General features: G+C 41.8%; 1 protein-coding gene across 1 annotated transcript in view; it reads right to left on the bottom strand.

The window, feature by feature from the left end:
* The window catches only part of LOC311145544 (MAM domain-containing glycosylphosphatidylinositol anchor protein 1-like), a gene marked incomplete at its 3' end in the record, with an annotated part of 411,583 nt that overhangs the window by 156,748 nt on the left and 240,804 nt on the right, over nucleotides 1-14,031 (bottom strand). Inside the window, exon 6 of the mRNA XM_084181813.1 lies at nucleotides 12,382-12,514. Within this exon, the coding sequence (XP_084037939.1) occupies nucleotides 12,382-12,514 (133 nt within the window). The remainder of the gene's footprint in view (nucleotides 1-12,381; nucleotides 12,515-14,031) is intronic.

The raw sequence follows: 14,031 nt of genomic DNA, 5'->3' as shown, positions 1-14,031 counted from the left end.
TTCCTGACATTTAATACTAGTAAAAATTCCCTGTTTTAGGTCAGTTAGGATCACCACTTTATTTTAAGAATGTGAAATGTCAGAATAATAGTACAGAAAATGATTTATTTCAGCTTTTATTTATTTCATCACATTCCCAGTGGATCAGGAGTTTACATACACTCAATTAGTATTTGGTAGCATTGCCTTTAAATTGTTTAACTTGGGTCAAACATTTCAGGTTGCCTTCCACAAGCTTCCCACAATAAGTTGGGTGAATTTTGGCCCATTCCTCCTGACAGAGCTGGTGTAACTGAGTCAGGTTTGTAGGCCTCCTTGCTCGCACAGGCTTTTTCAGTTCTGCCCACACATTTTCTGTAGGATTGAGGTCAGGGCTTTGTGATGGCCACTCCAATACCTTGACTTTGTTGTTCTTAAGACATTTTGCCACAACTTTGGAAGTATGCTTGGGGTCATTGTCCATTTGGAAGACCCATTTGCGACCAAGCTTTAACTTCCTGACTGATGTCTTGAGATGTTGCTTCAATATATCCACATAATTTTCCTTCCTCATGATGCCATCTATTTTGTGAAGTGCACTAGTCCCTCTTGCAGCAAAGCACCCCCACAGCATGATGCTGCCACCCCCGTGCTGCACGGTTGGGATGGTGTTCTTCGGTCATTATGGCCAAACAGTTCTATTTTTGTTTCATCAGACCAGAGGACATTTCTCCAAAAAGTACGATCTTTGTCCCCATGTGCAGTTGCAAACTGTAGTCTGGCTTTTTATGGCGGTTTTGGAGCAGTGTCTTCTTCCTTGCTGAGCGGCCTTTCAGGTTATGTCGATATAGGACTCGTTTTACTGTGGATATAGATACTTTTGTACCTGTTTCCTCCAGCATCTTCACAAGGTCCTTTGCTGTTGTCCTGGGATTGATTTGCACTTTCCGCACCAAAGTACGTTCATCTCTAGGAGACAGAACGCGTCTCCTTCCTGAGCGGTATGACAACTGCGTGGTCCCATTGTGTTTATACTTGTGTACTATTGTTTGTACAGATGAACGTGGTACCTTCAGACGTTTGGAAATTGCTCCCAAGGATGAACCAGACTTGTGGAGGTCTACAAAAAAAATGTCTGAGGTCTTGGCTGATTTATTTTGATTTTCCCATGATGTCAAGCAAAGAGGCACTGAGTTTGAAGGTAGGCCTTGAAATAAAGCCACAGGTACACCTGCAATTGACTCAAATGATGTCAGAAGCTTCTAAAGCCATGACATCAATTTCTGGAATTTTCCAAGCTGTTTAAAGGCACAGTCAACTTAGTGTATGTAAACTTCTGAACCACTGGAATTGTGATACAGTGAATTATTAGTGAAATAAAATTTGTGGAGTGGTTGAAAAACGAGTTTTAATGACTCCAACCTAAGTGTATGTAAACTTCCGACTTCAACTGTAGTTTAAATAGGTTTCATACAGTAAAAACTTTATACATTGCATTTACTCGGATAAAGGTTCAAGGGGGGATTATTTGATTTTTCATAATGTGATGAATGTGTTATTCAGTGTTGTTGAATACTGACATATAATGGTTGAAGACCTCAATTAATTTAAAGTTTCAAGTTTTATTAGTCATATGTACAGGATACACATGGTACAGTGGGGAAAAAAAAGTATTTAGTCAGCCACCAATTGTGCATGTTCTCCCACTTAAAAAGATGAGAGAGGCCTGTAATTTTCATCATAGGTACACGTCAACTATGACAGACAAAATGAGAAAAAAAAATCCAGAAAATCACATTGTAGGATTTTTAATGAATTTATTTGCTAATTATGGTGGAAAACAAGTATTTGGTCAATAACAAAAGTTTCTCAATACTTTGTTATATACCCTTTGTTGGCAATGACACAGGTCAAACGTTTTCTGTAAGTCTTCACAAGGTTTTCACACACTGTTGCTGGTATTTTGGCCCATTCCTCCATGCAGATCTCCTCTAGAGCAGTGATGTTTTGGGGCTGTCGCTGGGCAACACGGACTTTCAACTCCCTCCAAAGATTTTCTATGGGGTTGAGATCTGGAGACTGGCTAGGCCACTCCAGGACCTTGAAATGCTTCTTACGAAGCCACTCCTTCGTTGCCCGAGCGGTGTGTGTGGGATCATTGTCATGCTGAAAGACCCAGCCACGTTTCATCTTCAATGCTCTTGCTGATGGAAGGAGGTTTTCACTCAAAATCTCACGATACATGGCCCCATTCATTCTTTCCTTTACACGGATCAGTCGTCCTGGTCCCTTTGCAGAAAAACAGCCCCAAAGCATGATGTTTCCACCCCCATGCTTCACAGTAGGTATGGTGTTCTTTGGATGCAACTCAGCATTCTTTGTCCTCCAAACACGACAAGTTGAGTTTTTACCTAAAAGTTCTATTTTGGTTTCATCTGACCATATGACATTCTCCCAATCCTCTTCTGGATCATCCAAATGCACTCTAGCAAACTTCAGACGGGCCTGGACATGTACTGGCTTAAGCAGGGGGACACGTCTTGTACTGCAGGATTTGAGTCCCTGGAGGCGTAGTGTGTTACTGATGGTAGGCTTTGTTACTTTGGTCCCAGCTCTCTGCAGGTCATTCACTAGGTCCCCCCGTGTGGTTCTGGGATTTTTGCTCACCGTTCTTGTGATAATTTTGACCCCACGGGGTGAGATCTTGCGTGGAGCCCCAGATCGAGGGAGATTATCAGTGGTCTTGTATGTCTTCTATTTCCTAATAATTGCTCCCACAGTTGATTTCTTCAAACCAAGCTGCTTACCTATTGCAGATTCAGTCTTCCCAGCCTGGTGCAGGTCTACAATTTTGTTTCTGGTGTCCTTTGACAGCTCTTTGGTCTTGGCCATAGTGGAGTTTGGAGTGTGACTGTTTGAGGTTGTGGACAGGTGTCTTTTATACTGATAACAAGTTCAAACAGGTGCCATTAATACAGGTAACGAGTGGAGGACAGAGGAGCCTCTTAAAGAAGAAGTTACAGGTCTGTGAGAGCCAGAAATCTTGCTTGTTTGTAGGTGACCAAATACTTATTTTCCACCATAATTTGCAAATAAATTCATTAAAAATCCTACAATGTGATTTTCTGGATTTTTTTCTTCTCATTTTGTCTGTCATAGTTGACGTGTACCTATGATGAAAATTACAGGCCTCTCTCATCTTTTTAAGTGGGAGAACTTGCACAATTGGTGGCTGACTAAATACTTTTTTTCCCCACTGTAAATATACATAGTACTACATTTACATTACAATTTAGCCATTCAGCAGATGCTCCCATCCAGAGTGAACCACAGCTAGTGCATTCATCTTAAGATACCCAACCCCATACCACAGTCGTATCCCAACCACGTAGCACATACATAATACAATGCAAAATACAGAGCCTTGCAAAAATATTACAACCTGTAATTTAAATGGATTTTTATTTGTATTTCATTTAATGGACATACACAAAATAGTCAAAATTGGTGAGGTATTCACCACCTTTGTTATGAAGCCCCTAAATAAGATCTGGTGCAATATGAAAAATGTATGCACTCACTAACTGTAAGTTGCTCTGGATATGAGTGTCTGCTAAATGACTAAAATGTAATGTAAAATGTGCAACCAATTACCTTCAGAAGTCACATAATTAGTTAAATAAATTCCACCTGTGTGCAATCTAAGTGTCACATGATCCATCACATGATCTCAGTATATACAGGTAAAAGTCAGTAAATTAGAATATTTTGAAAAACTTGATTTATTTCAGTAATTGCATTCAAAAGGTGTAACTTGTACATTATATTTATTCATTGCACACAGACTGATGCATTCAAATGTTTATTTCATTTAATTTTGATGATTTGAAGTGGCAACAAATGAAAATCCAAAATTCCGTGTGTCACAAAATTAGAATATTACTTAAGGCTAATACAAAAAAGGGATTTTTTAGAAATGTTGGCCAACTGAAAAGTATGAAAATGAAAAATATGAGCATGTACAATACTCAATACTTGGTTGGAGCTCCTTTTGCCTCAATTACTGCATTAATGCGGCGTGGCATGGAGTCGATGAGTTTCTGGCACTGCTCAGGTGTTATGAGAGCCCAGGTTGCTCTGATAGTGGCCTTCAACTCTTCTGCGTTGTTGGGTCTGGCATTCTGCATCTTCCTTTTCACAATACCCCACAGATTTTCTATGGGGCTAAGGTCAGGGGAGTTGGCTGGCCAATTTAGAACAGAAATACCATGGTCCGTAAACCAGGCACGGGTAGATTTTGCGCTGTGTGCAGGCGCCAAGTCCTGTTGGAACCTGAAATCTCCATCTCCATAGAGCAGGTCAGCAGCAGGAAGCATGAAGTGCTCTAAAACTTGCTGGTAGACGGCTGCGTTGACCCTTGATCTCAGGAAACAGAGTGGACCGACACCAGCAGATGACATGGCACCCCAAACCATCACTGATGGTGGAAACTTTACACTAGACTTCAGGCAACGTGGATCCTGTGCCTCTCCTGTCTTCCTCCAGACTCTGGGACCTCGATTTCCAAAGGAAATGCAAAATTTGCTTTCGTCAGAAAACATGACTTTAGACCACTCAGCAGCAGTCCAGCTCTTTTTTTCCTTAGCCCAGGTGAGACGCTTTTCGCGCTGTTTCTTGGTCAACAGTGGCTTGACACGAGGTATGCGGCAGTTGAAACCCATGTCTTTCAAGCGTCTCTTGGTGGTGGATCTTGAAGCCCTGACTCCAGCAGCTGTCCACTCCTTGTGAATCTCCCCCACATTTTTGAATGGGTTTTTTTTCACAATCTTTGACTAGGGCGCGGTGATCCCTATCGCTTCTACACTTTTTCTGACCACAGTTTTTCCTTCCCTTTGCCTCTCTATTAATGTGTTTGGACACAGAGCTCTGAGAACAGCCAGCCTCTTCTGCAATAACCTTTTGTGTCTTTCCCTCCTTGTGCAATGTGTCGATGGTCGCCTTTTGGACAGCTGTCAAATCTGAAGTCTTCCCCATGTTTGTGTAGGCTTCAGAACTGGACTGAGAGACCATTTAAAGCCCTTTGCAGGTGTTTTGAGTTAATCAGCTGATTATTTTGTGGCACCAGGTGTCTTCAAAATGTAACCCTTACACAATATTCTAATTTTGTGACACACGGAATTTTGGATTTTCATTTGTTGCCACTTCAAATCATCAAAATTAAATGAAATAAACATTTGAATGCATCAGTCTGTGTGCAATGAATAAATATAATGTACAAGTTACACCTTTTGAATGCAATTACTGAAATAAATCAAGTTTTTCAAAATATTCTAATTTACTGACTTTTACCTGTATACACCTGTTCTGAAAGGCCCCAGAGTCTAAGCAAGGGGCACAACCAAGCAAGTGGCTCCATGAACACCAAGGAGTTCTCCAAACAGTTTTGCCCTGAAGAATGGGCAAAAATCCCAGTGGCTAGATGTGCCAGGCTTATAGAGACATACCCCAAGAGACTTGCAGCTGTAATTTCTGCAAAAGCTGGCTCTACAAAGTATTGACGTTTGGGCGGGGTGAATAGTTATGCACGCTCAAGCGCCGTTTTTTTGTCTTATTTCTTGTTTGTTTCACCACAAAAAATATTTTGCATCTTCAAAGTGGTAGGCATGTTGTGTAAATCAAATGATACAAACCCCTCAAAAAATCCATTTTAATTCCAGGTTGTAAGGCAACAAAATAGGAAAAATGCCAAGGGGGGTGAATACTTTCGCAAGCCACTGTACAATTCAAAATACAAAACAAAATGCATGAAAATGTCTCTGTGTCACTTCACAGTCCCCATCGTGCCGTAGGGTGTTCTTTTATCTGGTATTTTTATCTGGTTTTATGTCTAGCTTGAATTACCTGGGGTGGCAGAGAGTTCCATTTAGTCATGGCTCTATTTAATACTGTATGATTCCCAGCCTCTGTTCTGGACCTGGGGACTGTGAAGAGATCTCTGGTTGCATGTCTTGTGTGATACCGATGAATGTCCGAACTGTGTAGAGAGCCACAACCTCCATTCAACTTTATTCCAACCTAACGTTGACTTTAGTGAGTGCTATCAAAGATGCCATGGCAGACACCAGAATACTTGGCTCATCTAACTTTGTGGCGAAAGCCACAAATTCCATTCAATGTGATTCCAACCTAAAATCCATTCAACCTAATTCCAACCTACCTTGACTTTAGTGAGTGTTATCGGAGATGACATGGCAGACACGCTTTTCTAAGCTTATGGAGAGAGCCACGACCTTTATTCAAATTGATTCCAACCTAACATTGACTAGATGCCATAGCAGACTTCAGAATACTTGACTCTTCTTAGCTCGTGGAAAGAGCCACAACCTCCATTCAACATGATTTCAACCTATCCTTGACTTTAGGGAGTGCTATCAGAGATGCCATTGGCAGACACCATCAAAAATGATGATGCGACGTCAGTTCTCCCTGACAAAGCTTATGAATCAGTCTTTGAAGTATAAAACAGGTCATCATTGTGACCTTGTGGTACAAGAAAATAGGTTCTTAGTGACCTTCTAATAACCATTACCAATAGAAGTGCCTGGGTCATGTGAATAAAAAGCGTGCTCCTTAGCGACGTAGAGAATAATAGAGAGCTGATTGAATTATGATAATCCTTCCTTAAGTGACGGACAATTTCTTTGTGCTGCCTTTGACCTTCAGAAGGAAGACCTGCCTGAGGCAAAGGCTTTGAGTGGAATACAGGAAACGTTTGAATGAATGTAAAGCAACTTGTACAATGAATGAGGGCAAATGTCGTTTGTAACCTCGAGTGTACTAGCCTTGATGTAAACCCTCAAGTCAAAATAACTGGAACAAGGAGGCGCTCCAAAAATGTAGAAGTATTTTTCTGGTGCTTATATACAGTGTATTGCAAAACTATTCATCCCCCTTGGCTTTTTTCCTATTTTGTTGCATTACAATCTGTAATTAAATGGATTTTTATTTGGATTTAATGTAACAGACATACACAAAATATTCCAAATTGGTGAAGTGAAATGAAAAAAATTACTTGTAAAAAAAATTATACAAAATTAATAACGGAAAAGTGGTGCGTGCATATGTATTCATCCCCTTTGCTATGAGGCCCCTAAATAAGATCTGGTGCAACCAATTACCTTCAAAAGTCACATAATTAGTTAAATAAAGTCCACCTGTGTGCAATCTAAGTGTCACATGATCTGTCACATGATCTCAGTATATATACACCTGTTCTGAAAGGCCCCAGAGTCTACAACACCACTAAGCAAGGGGCACCACCAAGCAAGCGGCTCCATGAAGACCAAGGAGCTCTCCAAACAGGTCAGGGACAAAGTTATGGAGAAGTACAGATCAAGGTTGGGTTATAAGAAAATATCTGAATCTTTGAACATCCCACGGAGCACCATTAAATCCATTTATTAAAAAATTAAAAGAATATGGCACCACTACAAACCTGCCGAGGGCCACCCACCAAAACTCACGGACCAGGCAAGGAGGGCATTAATCAGAGAGGCAACAAAGAGACCAAAGATAACCCTGCAAAGCTCCACAGCGGAGATTGGAGTATCTGTCCATAGGACCACATTAAGCCGTACACTCCACAGAGCTGGGCTTTTTGGTAGAGTTGCCAGAGAAATGCCATTGCTTAAAGAAAAGAATAAGCAAACACGTTTGGTGTTCACCAAAAGGCATGTGGGAGACTCCTCAAACATATGGAAGAAGGTACTCTGGTCAGATGAGACTAAAATTGAGCTTTTTGGCCATCAAGAAAAATGCTATGTCTGGTGCAAACCCAACACCTCTCATCACCCCGCGAACACCATCCCCACAGTGAAGCATGGTGGTGGCAGCATCATGCTGTGGGGATGTTTTTCATCAGCAGGGACTGGGAAACAAGTCAGAATTGAAGGAATGATGGAATGGCGCTAAATACAGGGAAATTCTTAAGGGAAACCTGTTTCAGTCTTCCAGAGATTTGAGACTGGGATGGAGGTTCACCTTCCAGCAGGACAATGACCCTAAGCATACTGCTAAAGCAACGCTCGAGTGGTTCAAGGGAAAACATGTACATTTCTTGGAATGGTCTAGTCAAAGCCCCGACCTCAATCCAATGACTTAAAGATTGCTGTACACCAGCGGAACCCACCCAAACTTAAAGGAGCTGGAGCAGTTTTGCCTTGAAGAACTCCCTAGTCCTTGCCGATGACAAGCATACCCAAACATAAGGCTTTGTATTTAGGACAAAAAAATCATTTCTTGCAGTATTACTTAAGTGCCTTGTTGCAAACAGGATGCATGTTTTTGAATATTTTGATTCTGTAAAGGCTACCTTCTTCTCACTCTGTTATTTAGGTTAGTATTGTGGAGTAACTACAATGTTGTTAATCCATCCTCTGTTTTCTCATAACACAATCATTAAACTCTATAACTGTTTTAAAAGCACCATTGGCCTCATGGTGAAATCACTCAGCAGTTTCCTTCCTTTGCGGCAACTGAGTTAGGAAGGACACCTCTATCTTTGTAGTGACTGGGTGTATTCATACACAATCCAAAGTCTAAATAATAACATTTTTACACATCCCTTCTTTGCGAGGCATTGAAAAAACCTCCCTGGTCTTTGTGGTTGAATCTGTGCTTGAAATTCACTATTCGATTGTAGGACCTTACAGATACTTGTATGTGTGAGGTGCAGAGATGGGGTAGTCATTCAACCACTATTATTGAACATGGAATGAGTTCATGCAACTTATTTGTAAGCACATTTTTACTCCTGAACGTATTTAGGCTTGCCATAACAAAGGCATTCAATACTTATTGACTCAAAACATTTCAGTTTTACATTATTTTATTTCGAACATTTTCTACAAACAAAATTCCACTTCGACATTATGGGGTATTGTGTATTGATCAGTGACACAAAATCTAAATGTAATCAATTTTAAATTCAGGCTGCAAGAACAAAATGTGGAAAAAGTAAAGGGGTGTGAATACATTCTGAAGGTACTGTATAGGAGTATTCTGAGTATTCAGAAAGTATTCAGACCCCTTGAATTTTGTTATGTTACAGCCTTATTCTAAAATTGATTTAAATGTTTTTTCCCCTCATCAATCTACACACAATACCGCATAATGACAAAGCAAAAACAGGTTTTTAGAATTTTTCCAAATGTATAAAAAATTAAAAACTGAAATGTGACATTTACATATGTATTCAGACACTTTACTCAGTACATTGTTGAAGCACCTTTGGCAGCGATTACAGCCTTGAGTCTTCTTGGGTATGACGCTAAAAGCTTGGCACACCTTTATTTGTGGAGTTCCTCCCATTCTTCTCCGCAGATCCTCTCAAGCTCTGTCAGGTTGGATGGGGAGCTTCGCTGCACAGCTACTTTCAGGTCTCTCCAGAGATGTTTGTTCGGGCTCTGGCTGGGCAACCCAAGGACATTCAGAGACTTGTCCCAAAGCCACTCCTGAATTGTCTTGGCTGTGTGCTTAGGGTCATTGTCCTGTTGGAAGGTGAACCTTCACCCCAGTCTGGGGTCCTGAGCACTCTGGAGCAGGTTCCCATCAAGGATCTCTCTATACTTTGCTCCGTTCGTCTTTCCCTCGATCCTGACTAAGTCTCCCAGTCCCTACCGCTGAAAAACATCCCCACAGCATGATGCTGCCACCACCATGCTTCACCGTAGGGATGGTGCCAGGTTTCCTCCAGACGTGACACTTGGCATTCAGGCCAAAGAGTTCAATTTCGGTTTCATCAGACCAAAGAATCTTGTTTCTCATGGTGTGAGGGTCTTTAGGTGCCTTTTGGCAAACTGCAAGCGGGCTGTCATGTGCCATTTACTGAGGAGCGGCTTCCAGCTGGCCACTTTACCATAGAGGCCTGCTTGGTGGAGTGCTGCTGAGATGGTTGTCCTTCTGGAAGGTTCTCCCATCTCCACAGAGGAACTCTGGAGCTCTGTCAGAGTGACCATCGGGTTCTTGGTCACCTCCCTGACCAAGGCCCTTCCCCCCCTATTGCTCAGTTTGGCTGGGCGGCCAGCTCTAGGAAGAGTCTTGGTGGTTCCAAACTTCTTCCATTTAAGAATGATGGAGGCCACTGTATTCTTGGGGACCTTCAATGCTGCAGACATTTTTTGGTACCCTTCCCCAGATCTGTGCCTCAAACACAATCCTGTCTCGGAACGCTACAGACAATTCCTTCCACGTCATGGCTTGGTTTTTGCTCTGACATACACTGTCAACTGTGGGACCTTATATAGACAGGTGTGTGCCCTTCCAAATCATGTCCAATCAATTGAATTTACCACTGGTGGACTCCAATCAAGTTGTAGAAACATCTCAAGGATGATTATTGGAAACAGGATGCACCTGAGCTCAATTTCGAGTCTCATAGCAAAAGGTCTGAATACTTATGTAAATAAGGTATTTCTGTTTTAAACATTTTATAAATGTTTGCCATGTCATTATGGGGTATTGTGTGTAGATTGATGAGGAAAATGTTTTATTTAATCAATTTTAGAATAAGGCTATAACGTAACAAAATGTGGAAAAAGTCAAAGGTTCTAAATACTTTCTGAATGCACTGTACAAGAAGGTACAAAAGAAGAGTAACTTGAAGAGTTTTGCTTATTTTATTCAAGTGCTGTCATTGGTTGCGTTGTGCCGACCTGCATCGGAGCTTGGAAGATGAACTATGGGCCATTTGTATTCCTTGTTTCAATTGCGTGTCCGACAGCAAAGAAATAAAAAAGCCAAAAACCAAATCTGTGATTGATTCCTCTTGTCCCTCTGCATCTTTATCCGGCTTAATGCCTTTCTCTTAAAACCAGATCCAAATTCCAATTTGTGATGTTGTTCTTTTGCTTTTGCTTGGCTGTGTACTAGGGTAAGCGTGTTTGTTTTTGTCTGTTTTTCGGAGGGGGTATCCTCAAGGGTACCGAAGTATTGCCTTATTGCCAGAGTCCTGTGTCTACTCTCCTTTCACAATTTCCCTGAGACAGTCAGAGACAGCGAGAGAGCTTGCCACACAGCCTCTTACGGGATGGGGGGAAAAAAATCTGTGCCTTTTACTTGAGTGAACCCCACACGTAGAGAACAATATGTTTGCAGTTTGCAGCTGTATACATTTTCAGCACAGGAAGTAAGACGGAGAGAATACCACAAAAATAACATTATCTATTAATGGAGAGCTCATTTCTCTGGTACTTTCCCTTTATTAGGTGTTACAAAATGTTCTCTGGCTGCTTCGCCTGCTTTTGTGCTCCCACTAATGAATGGAATAAACATTGATTTACAGGTATTTAGCCCCGTGGCTAGTGCTAACCTCATCCACCACATATTGTTTCCTCTGAATTGACTCTTAAATGAATTATGCAAATGAGCATCCTTTGAACCCTTTAATATAACTGTCCTGTACTTCAAACCCCGACATCAGCGGAAATATCTTATCATCAATCATGGCCTTTCAATTCTCGCAAAGAAATATATACATATACGCTGCATTAAAACAGACGAATAGGTCAGCTCTCGGAAGGGGGGTTTGTCTGATGACATTTGAAATGCGGCAAAAACAGAAAAGAAAGGGAATGAAAAAGATTCTGGCTCTCGTTTGCCGAGCGAGCGGCCTTCGGAGGGAGGCTGCAGTCTAACTGACAGCGTTGTCGACTGCAACGTCTTTGCCGGTGGTAACATGGCATCGCCGTGGAGACGGGCCGGAATGAAGGGAGATAAAAAGAGTTCTCTGACAGGTGAATTAGAAGTGACGGCCTGAGATGTGTCTCCCAGCAAGGGAATAACAAGACGGATAGACGGTGTAACACACAGAGGAAAGGAGCAAGGGAGTGAGAGATGTACGTCAACGGGGAGAGAAAATAAAGAGAGAGACAGTGAGGGATATGGACATTGAGGGAGAAGGAAGGGGAGAAGGAGTGAGTTGAGAGGAGGGGAAGAGATGGAGTGCGATCCTCAAAGAGAGGGAGTTGGGGTGAGCGAGAGATGAGAGGTGAGGAGGGGGAAAGTGGGAGAGAGGGAGGACGAGATGGAGTGTCTGTGTATGAAAGAGAGGAGGGGGGACAAGCAGAGCACGGTTCAGTGAGACAGAGCGAGACAAGGGATAAAAAATTGAGGGATGGATTCACACAGAGAAAAAGGAGATTAAAGGAGAGAGGTGTTGCTTGGGGTGGTCTAGTGGTAAACACCACCACCTTCAACACATATGCTCTTTCTATCCACGTAGGTTTGAATCCTGTCACAAACCTTCATGCCTTTACCGTCTTGTCTCTTTATTAAAAACATACTAAAATAAAATTATGAAAGAGGGGTGTAGAATAATGATAGGGAGGACTATGTGTCACTTACTGGTGGCGTTGGTGAGCCGAAAGGTGACAGAGCTATCAGGGATGTCACATACATTGCGAACCGACACCTGGCACGTGTAGTTTGCAAAGTCCTTTGGCCTCAGGTTCTTCAGCTTCAGCACCTTGGTCTCCCCCTGCGTGACAGAAAACATTGACTAGTCACAGAGATATAACAGTAACACACCCTGACTGATTGCACGTGAATAGTCTTCACAAAAACAAAAACACACGCACACAATACATTTACACAATCTCAGACACCACATTTCTATTTGCACTTTTAAACACAAAAGTGTTCAAAAGTGGCCACACACACACACACACACACACACACACAATCCTACACATGCAAAGATGAACAACAAATATATTTAATGTCTCTCAGACACATACACACACACATACACACCAATGTCCTAATATCAAAGAGCAGAGAGAATAGATCTGATTAAAGGATTCTAAATTCCTTTTGGATGAGACCATCAGACAAATTAAATATCATCATTAGAATAATATAATCATAAATCCATCTATCTCTCTTTTTTCTCTCTCTTTCTTTCCATTTCTCTGTTTCTCTCTCTTTCACTTTCCATTCCTCTCTCTCTCCCTCCCTCTTATCCTTTCTCACTATCTCGCTCTCTCGCTTTCCCTCCCTCCCTCGCTCCATCTCTCTCTGCAGTCCATAGAACTACATAGAGCTTTTCAAACTCTACTTCAATAATGATTTCCAGATAAGCCAGTTCATACTTCATTCCCACGGCTGCCTATTCCACACGTCTAAGCCTTGGTGTGCATCCCAAATGGCAACCTATTCCCTATATAGTGTGAATGGTGCCATTTGGGATGCAAACTTGGCTGACTTCCACTGTCGTAGCATGGGAAGAGCCACTCCGGCTAATTTGTGCTCTCAGGGTGGCCCTTTGTAGCAGACCATACAGCTACTTAAATTAAAGGAGAACAGACGGAACAATGCTAGTAGCTATATGGTTGTCAGGGTTGGGGAGTAATGGATGACATGTCAACCGTTGCATGTAACGGATTACAAAAATACTGTCACTGAAATCTGTTACGTTACCAGCTAAAATATTGTAATCAGATTTCAGATACTTTTGAAAAACTAGATGATTACTTCTAGGATTACTTCTAGGATTCTCTAACAGGTGAATTAGAAGTGACGGCCTGAGATGCATCTCCCAGCAAGGGAATAACAAGACGGATAGATGTTTGTGGGGGAGAAAATGATGACGCCTTTCTGTTTTCTTAATGACATTCAAATCAGCATTGAACAAAGGCCAAGTTTAAGTTTGTTCTGCCTGAGTGAGTCTGACCACAAGTCAGAGACCACTAGGATGACACACCAAATGCGTTTGATGGATTGCGGGAAAAAAGCATGAATAGGTTTTTGTAGGCTACATTGCAAGCTGTGTCTTCCAATGGTGCGACTGCTGCCAGCATAAAAAATTATACGACCAACTTGAATAAACGCTTGAAGGTAAGGATGACAGCAGTGGTGCAGCCTACGGGCGATACGGATATCACTTACTTAGGCCCATTATTGCTATCTCCATAGCAATTTAGTGAATCAAACTGCTGCTCTCTCAATTATTTGTGTCTTTTTGTGGATGGCTGTTCACAAATGTATAGGTGTATT

This window comes from Coregonus lavaretus (genome assembly GCF_964263955.1).
Source record: "Coregonus lavaretus genome assembly, chromosome: 18".
Lineage (NCBI taxonomy): Eukaryota > Metazoa > Chordata > Actinopteri > Salmoniformes > Salmonidae > Coregonus > Coregonus lavaretus.
This window is presented reverse-complemented; position numbering and strand designations above follow the sequence as displayed.